The 14,517-nt window shown below is 47.5% G+C and overlaps 1 protein-coding gene across 1 annotated transcript; it reads right to left on the bottom strand.

The window, feature by feature from the left end:
* Positions 1-2,610: 2,610 nt before the first annotated feature.
* Positions 2,611-13,099, bottom strand: ZNF488 (zinc finger protein 488). Its single transcript, XM_019718069.3, has 2 exons — positions 13,022-13,099; positions 2,611-6,260 (listed from the first exon to the last, which is right to left on the bottom strand). Exon 2 carries the CDS (start codon positions 6,104-6,106, stop codon positions 5,132-5,134), a length of 975 nt encoding a protein of 324 aa, XP_019573628.3. The 5' UTR covers positions 6,107-6,260; positions 13,022-13,099; the 3' UTR covers positions 2,611-5,131.
* Between the last annotated feature and the right edge of the window lie 1,418 nt (positions 13,100-14,517).

Genomic DNA, 14,517 nt, shown 5'->3' with positions numbered 1-14,517 from the left:
ACCATTGGGTCATTATGTGGAGAAGGGAACACAGTGGCATGCTGGGCCCATCTACTCCACCTGCCCCCACCTTGGGGCAGATCCTAAGGGCATCAGGCCAGCCACAGCAGGTGGTAGAGGCAGAGAAGCCCCAGGGGACCAGATGTGAGCAGCAGGGGGTGGGGACGAGGTACCATGCTCGTTAGGGCACAGCAGAGCACAGCTGTCCCTGACCAGGGGCTGACAGCACAGGCCAAGGTGGACGGGATGGAAGGTTGACTCTGCATCCTGGGTGTGTTCTGACAGAAACAAGCCATACATCAGCCGAGCTCTATATAGTTAGGAGAAAAGGTGACCTTCCCCATCAGGATCCTTGCTGAAGACTTGATTCACCCGACCACAAGGCAGTAGGGGCCAGGGACCCGCCCAGGGGACAGCTGAGAAACCCCTCAGGTCCTCCCTCTTTAAGCTGGACTGGAGCACCGGAGGAGAAGACCAGCTCTTCCTCCATCTCACCCTGCTGCTTCCTGTATCCCTGCATCTGCCCACATAGACCAACATACAGCCAGTGGCCACGTTGGCATGTCAGTGAGGGCTCTGGCTACCCACACAGCTTTAATACAAGGAGAGGACATGGGTCAGAAACAACAGTGATGCAACCCAAAGCACACTGGTGGGCAAGGAAACTTTCCTCCAAGGTCCCCCCTTGAGAGTACCCATCTCACATCTCCTGGTCCCCATAGGATTAGTGCCATCTGGCCTAAAGACCTATTCATTGCCTGGCTGACCAGGGCAACTGGCTCTGAAAATAGCCTCCTAATCCAAGCATCTTAGAATAGCAAGGGTACCAGAGGCCACTGGCTTCCTGTCTCCTGCCCCAGGAAGCACAGGATGGCCAGGGAAGAACAGTTGAATCTGAAGAACCCTAACCCTCCTCCCAGCAAGCACTGCCTCCTCATCCCCATTCAAAATTGGTTTCTAAAAATTCTTTTCTCCTAAGAAGTAGCACAAATCAAAACACATCGGAGAATGGTTGACTTGTAAAATAAAAGGTTTATTTTCTATGGAACTTGTATCTTGCTAATGTGATCGTCAGACCTCCCACATGACTTCTACTACAAAAAACAAAAATATTATGCAAATAGCCAGGGTGTATCAACCATTTCTCTGAAGACAGTGGCTTGCAGGGGAGGCCTGCTGCCTCTAAGAGGCACCTTCCAAAATAAGGGCACCTTCCAAAACAAGGGCACCTTCCAAAATAAGGAAGGATCCAAGGTACACCTTGACACAACTTCTGCTGACTTTCACCCTAAGGAGAATTATCTTCCTGTGCCCAGAGGAACAGGGTGGTATGATGAGGTTAGCAGTGCCAGGAAGAGCCCCTGGCCTGTTCAAAGACTGGGACCATAATGGAGTTAGGGGTCTCCAGCTGATGGATCCTGCCTCTCCCCATCACCACCATCACTAATGTGCTTCCTTAAGTCCATGCCATTTTGTCCATTAGTGTTTAAAACATAACTGAATTAGCTGACTTCTAATTTCACACACGGGCAGCATTTGGCCTGGTGTGGAGGAGCCTTCACTCAGAACATATGAGCTCCACTTTCACTAACCTAATTATATGGTCATTTGAATAGGATCCATGGTCTAAGAATCAGGAATTGGCCAGAAGTTGAATCCAGGATCCCAGCCTTGCCAAGGTTTTACTTCTCTTCCAGATAAAAACAGAAAGAAAAGCATATCTTGGCTAAAATGAAGAACTAAAATATATCTGAATTCTTATTTAGCCTCATTAGCACATCTGGTGGACTTTTATAAATCTTAATTGAATGACTGCTGGACCATAATTTATTGAGCTATAATTAGCCATTTTTCCAGCAACTATCAGTATTTTCCCTCCAGCAACTATCGGTATTTTCCCTCCCCTTGTCTAAAAGTTAGCAAAGCCTTTCTCTTCATTGACTCAGGGGCTTCTGTGTTACCTAATGACAGCATTACCAGAAAACCACCAAGATCCAACACCCTGGGAGAGGTGGAGGAGAGAACATAGAGCACGTTGGACAACAGCAACAGACACTGAGGCAGCATGGGGAGATGGCATGATGCTAAGAGAGGGTGCCTTCTTAGCTGGGGGGAGTTAGGGAACTTTCTCCGGACTTGAAAGGCAGGAGAGGAATTTCAAAAAGACAGATTTCATATTCTACCAAAACCACAGGACTGGGGTGCAGAGCAGATTAAACCTGACATAGAGAATTGAAGGAATGTGGCAATTCTTACTCCAGAATTGTAGAAGAAAATTCATACCTGCTGATGTGATGTTCTGTGGCAACATCACCAGCCAACCCTTAACTGGTACAGAAGGTGGCAAAGAGAGCCTGGGAAAAGTCACCATTAAAAGTGACTACTCTCCAGTAGATCCAAGAGAGCAGGAGAGAAGAATGGATGAGACAGGATTCAACTGCCAAGGGGACCTTGGGAACTCAGCCTGGGTACAGGTAGGAACTGCCACATTCATAAGCGATACATCATCACCTCTGTAAGTCATCTTTTAGTTTGTCGATTTAAATGGTTGCAAAGCAACTTGCATCTACATCAATTTTTACCAAAATAAACTCCATCTTGAAAATTGAGTTGAGGGAAGATGTTTTGTTGTGCTTCTTCACAACTTTAATTTCATTAACTTAAATTTCTTTTTTTCAAAATATCTCCCTTGTTAGTAAATGGTGTGGTCACTGTTAGTAATAATTCCATTTGAGGCCGTAGCTGTGATTCCTCAAGGAGCATCGGCAGGCCAGGGAAGATGCACAGATCTAGGTATTGCAGGGATCCAGCCTTGACCTTTCCACTTGCCCTGCATCACTTTGAAGGTCAGCTCATCAGTGGGCCTCCATGCTCACTGCTGCAAAGTGAGGGAATGGACTAGAACTCTACAGTCTCTTTCAATTCTAAATTTCTATTTTGTCTAAATATAGTGCATTTATGCCTTTCAAAGTGATTTCACAGAAATTATGGACCAATCCAATAAGCGAGAGGAACATTTGACAGATGTCAAAACCCCTTGTAATAAGCTGATTCAAGGCTTGCCAGTGGCGAAGCTGGAACTAGGCATTTCATTCATTCCTTCAACAAATACCTGTTGAACACCAGCCACATGCCTGCGTTGTTCTAGCTGTTGGGGATATGAGCCTCAGGTTCAAACCTTTTAAGGTGCCCTTTCCTGCCCCCCATGGGGCAGCAGGGGAGGGAGGCTCCCTGCAGCTTCAGCCCAATTTAGGCACAGCCTTTCTGTGGGCAAATTCTGCCACCATGTAGCTCCCAAAGGGGCCGGCCTGTAGACCATTCCTGGTCTCTCTTAGGGAAAGTGGGACTTCCAAGCCTCCCTGTGAGAATGGAGGTACTCCATTGGTATCTGCAGGGAGCACCCCTGGCTTCTTCCAAATGCAAAGGGGAACAGCTCAGGGGTTCATCGCTCATCCAGCCCACCTTTCCTGCTACAGCTAGAGGCCCCCTTAAATTACCTCTCGGAGACAGCCCTCCTGCCCCTGGTGCACACTCCTCTCCTCTGAGTCCTTCATGTGTCCCATCACCTCCTTAGGGCCACCTCCCCACTCACTTCTCCTCACAGTGGCCTTGCAGCTCCCTCCTCCCTAGCCACTGCCCTGCTGGATCACCAGCCCCTGCTGGACTTTGAGGCTCAGCTCATGCCCCTACTCCTCAGGAGGCCTCTGGGGGTGCCACACTCCCCTCCCTATGAGTCTGACTTAGTCATGCCACCCTCATGGTACCCCCACCGGCTCCTTCCCAAAAACAAGCCTGAGCTGTGTAATGGAGGCAACACCAGAGGGCTTCAAACTGCAGGTCAAATGAACAAATCCTGAAAGCGAAGTGGAAATCACTCAAAAGAACTGCATTGACTAGAAAGAACTCCCAACAAGTGGCTTTCACACAAACTGGCCCATGTGACATCAGAGTTTATGACCTGAAGTTTGCAAAGACAAACATGGATAAACAGAATAGATAATAATGGGATCCAGAACTCTCCCAATTCTCACAATGTTTTAAGCCTTAAGCTTTTGCTCACGCTCTCTTCCTGAGAGCTAAGGGATATGTAGTGGGTAGGGAAGTGTCTTGTTCCATTTTTTTCCCTTTTCACATATTCAGAATGTGAAGAACCATGGTTGAATTATTTACCCCAATTCTTCATGCCCCTACAGGGGGCACAAAACACCCACTCCCTCATCACGACTTCACCATAGGCAGCATGCCCATTTCACTCCATAACTTTGGGCTTGGCCATTGACTTGCTTTGGCCAAGGGCATGTTAGCAGAAGTGACCAAAGCAGAGGCCTGAGGCGTGTTTGTGTATTTGGACTTGCCCTCTTGTGATCTTGGCATAACCATGAGAAACGCGTGATCTGGGTAGCCCATCAGTCCTAAGAGCATGGACCTAAATATGCGACCTGGAGCCAAACCCAGCAAGACCAGCTCAACCCCAGCCAACCCACACACATGCGAGTGAGAAATACTAAGTGGTTGTTTGCCACTTCGATTGTGTTAAGTAACAATAGCTGGCTAATCGGGACAATAATAACAGATATCATTTACTCAGTGATCTCACTGTGCCAGGTGTTGTGCTGACCATTTCCCACACGTCTTTCCATGTAACCCTGACGACATCCCTAAAACAAAGGTGTCATGATTTCCATTTTACAGATGAGGAAACTGGGGCTCAGACAATTAAAGCAATTTGTCCAAAGTCAGGTCTAATGTGCAAAAGGGTCAAGACTCAAATCCAGGTTTGTCTGTCTCCAAAGTCCATGCTGTGGGCCAAACTTGGTTCCATGTGGAGCAAAAGGAATGGTGACAGGAGCAGGGCCCTCTTCTTGAAGATGTTAAAAACACATTGTGCCTAGTAGTCCCAATACCCTGGGTTAGCAACGAGTATCATTTTATTTCATGACATTATTTACTTCAAAACACATCAGTCAAATGCTGTCTTTCTCAAATTATGGCTGAGCTATTCATCTGTGCATTCCAATGTAGACAGCCCTGCAGACAACTGCAAATATCCTTTTCAAGGGAAGCCCCGGTGAGTCATCTCTGCCTCATTGCAAATGCTGGACACTGCACCTAGAGATTGTTCCACAGCCTGTTAACTGTGAGAAGTCATGTGCCGCGAGAGATGGTGGCGCTCCCGGAAGTACTCATGGCAAATGGGGCATGCAAGGGCCTCTTCTCTCAGCTTCTTAGAACGCAGGTCAGGCCCTGCATGTTCCTTTTTGTGGTGGGACCGCATATGGAAAACCAAGTCTGAAGTCAGTCGAAAAGAGAGGTTGCACTTTGCACACCAGTTCTGGGTGGATAAGCCGAGGGAGGTGAATTTGGGTGGCAGGAGGGCCCATGAGGGAGTGAAGGAGGATGATGAGGGTGTGGGTATCTGGGCCATGGCACACTTTAGCCACAGTGTGGGAGCACCCAAGAAAGCACTGCAGAGAGGGGCATTCTGTGGCAATGTTTGCAAGTTCCAGAAATCACCTATCAAAAGCTTGGAGTTTAAAAGTCGACCCCAACAAGGAGCATCTACTGTCTTGATGAGCCCCAACAGCTCCCCCAGCACATCTGCAGGTCTGCCTGCCTGGAAGACAGAGGTTGGCGCAGGTCTCCCTGATGGACACCTGGCTGGTTTGCTGAAGGCACTTCTCTGCTCCCCTCGGGCTCTGCTGGGCCATGCAGAGAAGACCACGCTGCCAGCTAGTTCCCTGGGAAAGTCCTGGGTCAGCTGCTGGGGACGAGGCTGGCCTGTGAGGTCATCATCCTCCCTATCTTTGGCCTGCCTGCCCTCCAGCCTTTCCTTGAGCCGAGGCACCTCTGTAAAGGCGCTCTGCCCCTGTTCCCAGCACACCTCCTGAGCCAGTGGCTTTCCCAAGCTGCACTTGCCTGGGGTTGCTGACAGTGCCAGCTCAGTATAGGACTCATCCTGGCCACCAATGTCCATGGCAGCCTCAGAAACCAGGTGGTTTGTTTTCTCTCGCAGCATGGGCTTGCAGCTGCGGCCCTGCTCAGGTTCACTAAGCTGCCATCTGTTTTCAGCTGAAGGGATGTGCAGAGCCCCCTTCCCAGTAGCCATGTTGACTAGCAGGGCCTGGGACAGCTAAACAGCGTGGACACTCCAGCAGCTGTCGTCTTCGGGGCTTTGGCGGTCTGGAGGGCTTGGCCTGGGAAGAACTATGAGATTGAAGGGCACCCGTGATGGATGGGCTAGCCACTTAGACCGCAGGACTCTGCAGAGAGAGGAAGCAACAGGCAGTGAGAGAGGTACTGGTCACTAGTTGTTATTTGCATCCAAAGAACCCTGACTACTATAGATGCCGCAACTCACCATCTCAGAGCCCTACGACACCTACTTTCACCTCTGGGACTCCATCAGGGGGGAAATACCACACTGCACAACGCTGCCACCCAGAGATGCAGCTCAGAACTGCCTCCACACCTGTCAGCATCCAGGCAGCAGCTGCTGTCCTACAGAGCACACAAGGCCACCACCAGCCAGTTCTGACTTTGTTGACAGCTCTCACATGTTTGCACTCTGATTTAGGGCAGTTTTCATTCCTTGCTACTCAGCCTGCCAATTCCCCCCCAAATCATCAGAAGTGCCAAGAACCTTACGCACCTTGGGACAGGAGTTCCTGCAGGCACAGGTGTGCAGAGAGATAAAAGCTGAAGGTATAAATACCCAGGCATGGCAGGAAGGATCTGGGGCTGTGCCTGGCCTCTGCTCCTACACCTGGGGGGCAGCCACTTCTCTGCCTGGCCTACCCCTAGAGCAAGCAGGGGTCTCTCCTGTCTCTACCCACCAGAAGTATCGATCGATACTTGGTTCTCCTCACACATTAGGCCACTTGTTTTTCTTCTGCTCACCTGACAATTGTCAATTGTCCTCTTGTGCCCACTTGCTGGGCCTACTCAGGTGGACCATCCTCCACTTGTTCTCAAAGTTTTGAGGGGAGACATGGAATGAAGGTGGCACGGAGGAGGAAAGGGTGCCATCAGCACTGCTGGGGAGACATTCATCCCAGTCTTTCCCTAATCAGCTCCACCAGCAAGTTCTTGAAACAAGAAACCCATCATCAAGCGCCCCCCTCAGCTGGTGAGCGGTACTGCAGGTCCACACTCCACTGAGAGCTCCGTTTTCATCGTTAGAAAATACTTATCCCCAGGCCCAGGAGGACCCTCAGGAGTGGGCGGCTGAGCTTCTCCTTCACAGGGACTTCCCGGGGCTTGTTGTACGTAAGTAACCACGTGGGCTCATGTCTGCTCCTTCCTCTCGCACTGCCTCCTGCCCCACGTGGAAAAGGAAGCCCAGGCACCCCACCCTCCCTCTATCTTGGTGGCAGGAGACTGTGACAGGTGTTATGCATACGTCACCTCCTTCCATCTTCCCCCTCTTTCACAGATAGGAGGACACGAGTTCTGCAAAACTAGATATGTCAGACGTCACCTGCAAGTAGGAGGTGGAGCTGGGATTCAAACCCAAGAGTGTGTCCCCAAGGCCAGCTTTGGTTGCACTGTCCATGTCACCCTCACAGTGTCCCTGGCCATGAACACCAAGCCCAAACTGTGCTGCCAGGGGGATCTGTGGGCCTTTCTTAACATCCCTTCCAAACTAACTCCTCAGAGGGGATGCTGTTGACATCGGAGATTAGTGCCGGCCAATGTTTCTTGAAGAAATGAAGGTGGCCACATCAGGCCACCCAGTGCCCCTGAACTGACCATCCCACATCCCTCAGTCTCAATTTCCCATCTACAGACTAGGCTTGGGCTACATTATTTCCACAGTCCTTCCCAAACCTACCAATGCATGACTCTAATTGGGGTGAAGCCAGTTCTCCCCATTTCTCAAAGAGTCATCGGCTTGAAGCCCTATTGCTAAGCTTCCATGAGTTCTACAAAGATATACACACCAGGCATATTCCACCCTCACACATACATTCACACATAGACATACACTCACAAACACACATATAATGCGCGCACACACACACACACACACACACGCACACACACACACTTGCATCCCCATCTCTCTTTCTTTCAAACAGCTCTCCAGATGACAGTGTAGAACCACATGCTATCTTTCCCGAGCCTGGGTAGGGTCCTCCCTGCTGTCCTGCTGGTCCTGCTGCACCCAAACATCCCTCTGCAGACAGCCCCACTGGGCTACCTTTATAGCTCAGGCAAGCTTTGTCAACCACAGCCATGTAGAGCCTGTGGCCAGAACTGTCCAGAGTGCCCTGAGCAATAGATGTGACAACCCTCTTCTCAGCACTAAACTTTCGGACGTGTGGTTTTACTGCATGATGGAATATCAGGATCCTTCATGATGTAAGAATAGAAATCACTGTTCATTGACAGCATAAGTGTCTACATGCCAGAGGAATGGAATTTTCACAACAACCATCTGAGAAAAGTTGCATGTCTCAACCCCAGGACATTCATCTACACTCTGCCAAATACCATGCCACTAAATTCAGTGCCACATTCCAGCATTTTGAGACCACTGTGGATCCGGATTCTGCCAACTGCTGTGTTAATATTCATCCAACTTAACCCTCCATCAGTACCATCAGATAAACCTTAATAATGAGAATGAGAAGGAAGAGAAAGAAGAAAAGGAGATGACATCATCATCATCATCATCATCATCATCATCATGAAGAGGAGGAAGAAGAAAAGGAGGGGACAAAGATGCTGACCGGGGACCTTTGGTATGCCCCCCAACCTCCCTGAGGGTCACCACTGTCACGTGAATCAGCATTGCTGGGGTAAGGTCACTCAGGCAATTGCAAAGAATGCCCTACAGAACTCTGTCTGGGGCCCCATCTAACCTCAGCCCCCTCTGTCTGCAACCATCACCAGATCTGAGCTTCTCAAAATGGAAAATGACATAAGTGTGACATAGTTTGTACCCAGTGAGCCTCTGCCCCCTCCTAATGCTCATCTCTTCTTGTTGATAGATTCCCAGGCTCTTTCCCAGGGTCAGCATTTGACTCTGAGTCTTAGCCATCTCCAAGCTACATGTATCTCTGTCACATACCACAACACCACCCTGACCACTGCAGATATGTGATGTCACTTCTGGGGTCACTCCATACCCTGGCCAGTTAGTTGTGGGTCAAGAGATCACATGCACTGTCTTACTCCTCCTTCCCTACCTGGACCTTCCAATGCCTTTTGGAAATAGAGGATGGTTCTCTATCTCTAGGCAAGGCGAAGCTGCTCCTTCTTTCTCCTTGCACAGACACCAGCTGCCTTGGCAGCCAGTGGATCTATGCAGCCCTTGTTCTCTGTGCTCCCAACCAGTATCAATGAACCCATTGCTGTCTTCCTCTCCCTTCAATAGCCTCAGTTCATTCTGGGCTCTCACCCCCTGACACTATTTACTGTTGCTCGTCACTCTATCATGTGTGTCCTGAGAAGGGGCTCTTCTTGTCCTCCTCGGTTCTTTCAGTCTGAGATCAACAACGTGACTCTGAGCCTCACAGACATCTTTCAGTGCCACCCCATGTTCCTCTTATTAAAAGAACCTGACTTCAGTGATCGCTTCGGCAGCACGTATACTAAAAGAACCTGACTTCAATCTCAGACTCTCCAACATTTTCTGAATCATTAGATCACGGGATTACAGAGATTATCTGAAACCCTCTGAAACTGAGCTCCCACATCCACAGGTGTCTAACCACATCCAGCCTTCCCTACCATGGGGATGCTTCTCCCTCAGGATCCCAACCCATCTGGGCCACCAACCAGGGATTTACTGACCAACATGGGAAGTGCTACACTCAGAAATAAAGTTTCACCCAGCTTCACCCACACCATGGTGTTAAGAGCACATGTTTCTTTGTTTATTACCCATTCCCAGGGCACTGACAGCAGATGATGATCTGGGAAGCACTGGCCACGTTCACGCATATTACTTTCCTTTTCAGGCCATACCGAGGCCATCCCATGCAATCAGCAAGCTTCACATCACACATAGCGGTTAAGTGCACAGGCTCTCAGGTCAGATGCCTGGATCAAACCTGGCTCTCGCTTATCAAACCTGTGACCCTGGGCAAGGTGCTGATCTTCTCCCTGCCTGTTTTCTCACTTATAGAAAAGGATCACCTTGGTGCCCACTTCAGCAGGTGGTTGTAAAGATTAGATAGATTAACATATCTAAAGTGCTAAAGAGCCTGGCTCAATAAACGTCAGGCAGTATCAATTTATCCATTTATTATTATACTAGTGCAAAGGGTCAGAGTCAAAGTCATGGCCACCTTCCCTCTACTTACGTGTTCCTGGGGATCAGTGCTCAATAATGTTTAATGAATGTCCAAATGGCCGGGCATTTTCCTCCATCCCCTTCCACTTACAGAGAAAAGAGCTCTTAGCAAACAACTGGGAGACCTCACTTTCCTGAGATATCTAAAGTACTCTCCACCCCCAAGTTAGCTGCTCAACCTCCAGTAGTTCCAAACTACAGCTCAGAACCTAGAGCTTATTCAGTGACACCATCTATACCACCAGCCAGTGCCTTCCTGTGTCTTTCTTCCTCTTCAGCTAAAACAACAAGCATAGCAAATATTTCCTGTGATCCAATCCTTTGGTTTCCCTAAACTCTGGAGATTCTTCTCAGACCCTTTTGGAGGGTCTATCCACCTCTTCTACATATGGATTGTGAAATCCTGGGTTTCCTTGAGAAGAGAAACACACATTTTCTAGGCATCCTCCTAACCATGGAAATCTGAGAAAATTAAAAACTGACAAGATACCCACGCTTCCCTAGAGACTGGCTGGTGGTGCCATGGAGCTGGGGGAGAGGAGCGCTTCCTGGCCAGACTCCATAGGTTCCATGTCCAACTATGCCTACACCCTTCCAGCATCAACGTCTGCTGTGTTGAAGCAAAACCAAATACAGGATTCCCAGGATGCAGCCAACCCAGGCTCACAATGAGGTCAGCTGGAGTCCTAACACAGGTTGGCCACGTGGACCAAATTTGTATATCAGACTTCCCAGCCAGACTCCACCTGATGCCAACCATAGTGTTATCTACTAGAAAGGGGTGTTACCGCCTACTTACAGGAAAATTTTAAAAATAAATTTAAAAGCATTGCATGCAGTTCAAGACTTAACTTTGAATTTTTTAAAATGGTGTGATTATCTATTTTAAAGAAAAGTTGTGACCTCTTGGGTTTCTAAAAAAAGAAATCTTCTAAGCAAAACACAAATGATAATTCCAAATCATTTGAAAAGCATCCCTTTCACCCCACCCCACCCCAAAATTCTAATACATTGTAAGTCAGTGGTTAAAATGACAATTTAACTCTCCAATCCAGAAAACAGTCTCCCAAATCAAAGTTTCATGCATATACCTAGGAATTTGTCCAACATTCTTTGATCTAAAATGAAAATTATTTCAATAAACACATTGCAATCCTCTTCCGTCATATTTAATTTTTGTTCACTTCTTCTGTGTGACTTATCTACTGACAAATTTCCTTTTCTATATCAACTGAACAGTTAAATGAGCTGAAGTACCATTAAACAGCATAATAAACTAAAAACACAGGTTAAATTATTTATAAGAAGCCAAAGTTTCAAGTGTTAGGTGGTAATTAATAGCTTTAAAAACAAATAAGTTTTCTTTTTACAACTTTGTGTGTGTATTTATCTATCTATCTAGCTATCTATCTATATACAGGAATATATATTATGTAGTTTGAGTATATGTGTGCTTGAATATACAGCTATATGTTATAAAATATCAAGTAAGGAAATCATGTCATTCTGACAAAATTAAATGTTAACCAAAAGCAAAAAATTGCTTTGCTATACAATACTTCTATTTTATTCCTCAAAAATGATTCAGATTTGTTTATCCAGATTTCTTCACTTAGAATGTATCTAAGACAATCTTTGATGTTAAGATGAAATATTTCCACCATGGTCCTACCTAATGTATACAAAAACATTAATTTCGAATGCCACAATAATTGCTATAAAATGTCTGTCTCATTCAACAGTAATCATGTAATTTAGTTTCTGCACATCAGCATTGAAACATATACATTTTGGAAATATACAGTGAATTTCTTATTTCATCTCTTGCCCAAATATTTCACATGCAAAGCCCTGGCCTCCCTATTGTCTCTCCACAACTGAGCTCTAAATCCCACTCCTTTCCTCCCTACCAACCTGGCCTTGCACTGCCTCCACAAAGGATGGTGTGGGCCCCAGTGTCCCCTAAATGTTCCTGCAAGGTTTTGCTTCCTGAGGTGCTGTCTGTGCCTATTACTAAAGTCAAATGTCCAGAAAAGGATTCAATCAATGCCTTGTCTCTAAAGCCAAATATTTTCTTTCAACTCACCCTGAAAACTCAGAGATTTATAACTTGATTATTTATGTATTTTCCCCACAACAGGCACTGAACATGTTGTATGCCCAGATCTTTGGACAGAATCTGTTGGAGAAAGGATCTGATGCACCTTTATTATTCTAGAACCGGCACAAGCCCTGACTAAGAATAACTGAGCAACAGGATGAGTGGGTAGGTGGGTAGATGAAAAGAATTGCAGTCCAAGAAGAAAAAAGCCCAACATAGGAGAAGGAAAAATCCAAGGTAGATTTCTTGCGGCAAAGGGAGGAAGAGAGAGAGAGAATGAGAGAGAGAGAGAGAGCAATAGGTGGTGAGAGAGGGAGGGAGAGAGGGAGAGAGACAGAGAGACAGAGAGACAGAGAGACCAGAAAAAGTGAGATCGATGAGAGAGAAAAACAGGAAGAAACAAGGAAACAAAAGAGAGGCAGAGGGCAGGGACGGGGTGGCACTGGGAGAAAAAAAAGAGAGCGATGGAGAAAGCAGGTGACAGAGGGAAGGGAAGAATCCGGCAGTTCAAGGCGGCACTAAAACTCTGCCCCGAGGAAAGGCCAGTAAAAACAAGAGGAATCGCGACCCCTACGGCCACTAGCAGCTCGGTCCCGGGAGGGCAGGACAGCGCGTCTCACCTCGGCTCTCCATCGGCGCCGGGGAAGCACTTGTATCCTGGCCGCCTCCGGGTCGAGCGCCGCACCACTTGGGTGGGAACTTGGAACGCGAGCCCTGGAGGCGGGCGGGACCCCGCCTTCCCGACTGATCCCTCCTCAGGGGCGGGGCCTTTGGCCACGCCCAAATCCAGTGGCCCACGGGTTTTCCGGGAGCAACCTGTCACTCGACCGAATCTGCTCAGCGGGGCGCAAAGGGGACTCACTTCAAGGGCACTACTGGCCAGAGCTCCGGACTCCAAGCGTACTCCTGCACCCTGGCCGCTCCGCGGGCCCAGCCTTCCTCCGAGCTCAGCTCTGCCACCCAGGCCTGAGATCCCAGCTGCCTTGGCCTTTCCCCGACGCCTGGCAGCTGCCGGACTATCCAGGCTCCAGTCCCCTAGCGGTACCTGCAGCCCCGACCGCCTCTGGAGGTGGTGCACAGCGAGGGCCCAGGCTTTTCGCTTGCCGTGTTCATTCGCCCTGTACCTTGAGACTTCTACCTTGTTTAATAAGCCCTAGCCAGACAATCAGCTCCTATGCGTCTTTTGGAGCAAAAATTAATATAAAACCTGGTATTATATTATATTATATTATATTACCCGTTTTTTTTAATTAAACTTTATTGGGGTGACAATTGTTAGTAAAGTTACATAGATTTCAGGTGTACGATTCTGTAATACAATATCTATTTCTCACATTGTGTGTTAACCACCCAGAGTCAGTTCTCTTTCCATCACCATTTATCAGACCCCATTTACCCTCTTCTAGAGTCCCCTTCCCCCTTACCCTCTGGTAACTACTAAACTATTATCTGTGTCTGTGAGTTTTTGTTCTTCATTTGTTTATCTTGTTCGTTTGTTGTTTTCAGTTTTACATACCACATATCAGTGAAATCATGTGGTTCTCTACTTTTTCTGTCTGACTTATTTTGCTTAGCATTATAATCTCAAGATCCATCCATGTTGTCATAAATGGTACTATTTCATCTTTTCTTACCGCCGAATAGTATTCCACTGTGTATATATACCACAACTTCTTTATCCATTCATCTATCGAAGGACATTTTGGTTGTTTCCAGGTCTTGGCCACCGTAAACAAAGCTGCAATGAACATTGGAGCACACGTGTCTTTATGTATAAATGTTTTCAGATTTTTTGGGTAGATACCCAGGAGAGGGATTGCTGGGTCATATGGTAATTCTATTCGTAATTTTTTGAGGAACCTCCACACTGCCTTCCATAACAGCTGCACCAGTCTGCATTCCCACCAACAGTGTATGAGGGTTCCTTTTTCTCCACAGCCTCTCCAACACTTGTTACTATTTGTCTTGTTGATGATAGCCATTCTGACTGGGGTGAGGTGATATCTCATTGTGGTTTTTATTTGCATTTCTCTGATGATTAGTGATGTTGAGCATTTTTTCATATGTCTATTTGCCATTTGTATGTCCTCTTTGGAGAAATCTCTCTTCAGGCCCT

Source organism: Rhinolophus sinicus, chromosome 15, assembly GCF_057876585.1.
Source record: "Rhinolophus sinicus isolate RSI-liver-muscle chromosome 15, RSI-T2T, whole genome shotgun sequence".
NCBI classification, from domain to species: Eukaryota; Metazoa; Chordata; class Mammalia; order Chiroptera; family Rhinolophidae; genus Rhinolophus; species Rhinolophus sinicus.
Note: the sequence above shows the minus strand (reverse complement) of the source record. Positions and strands in the feature narration are given on the sequence as shown.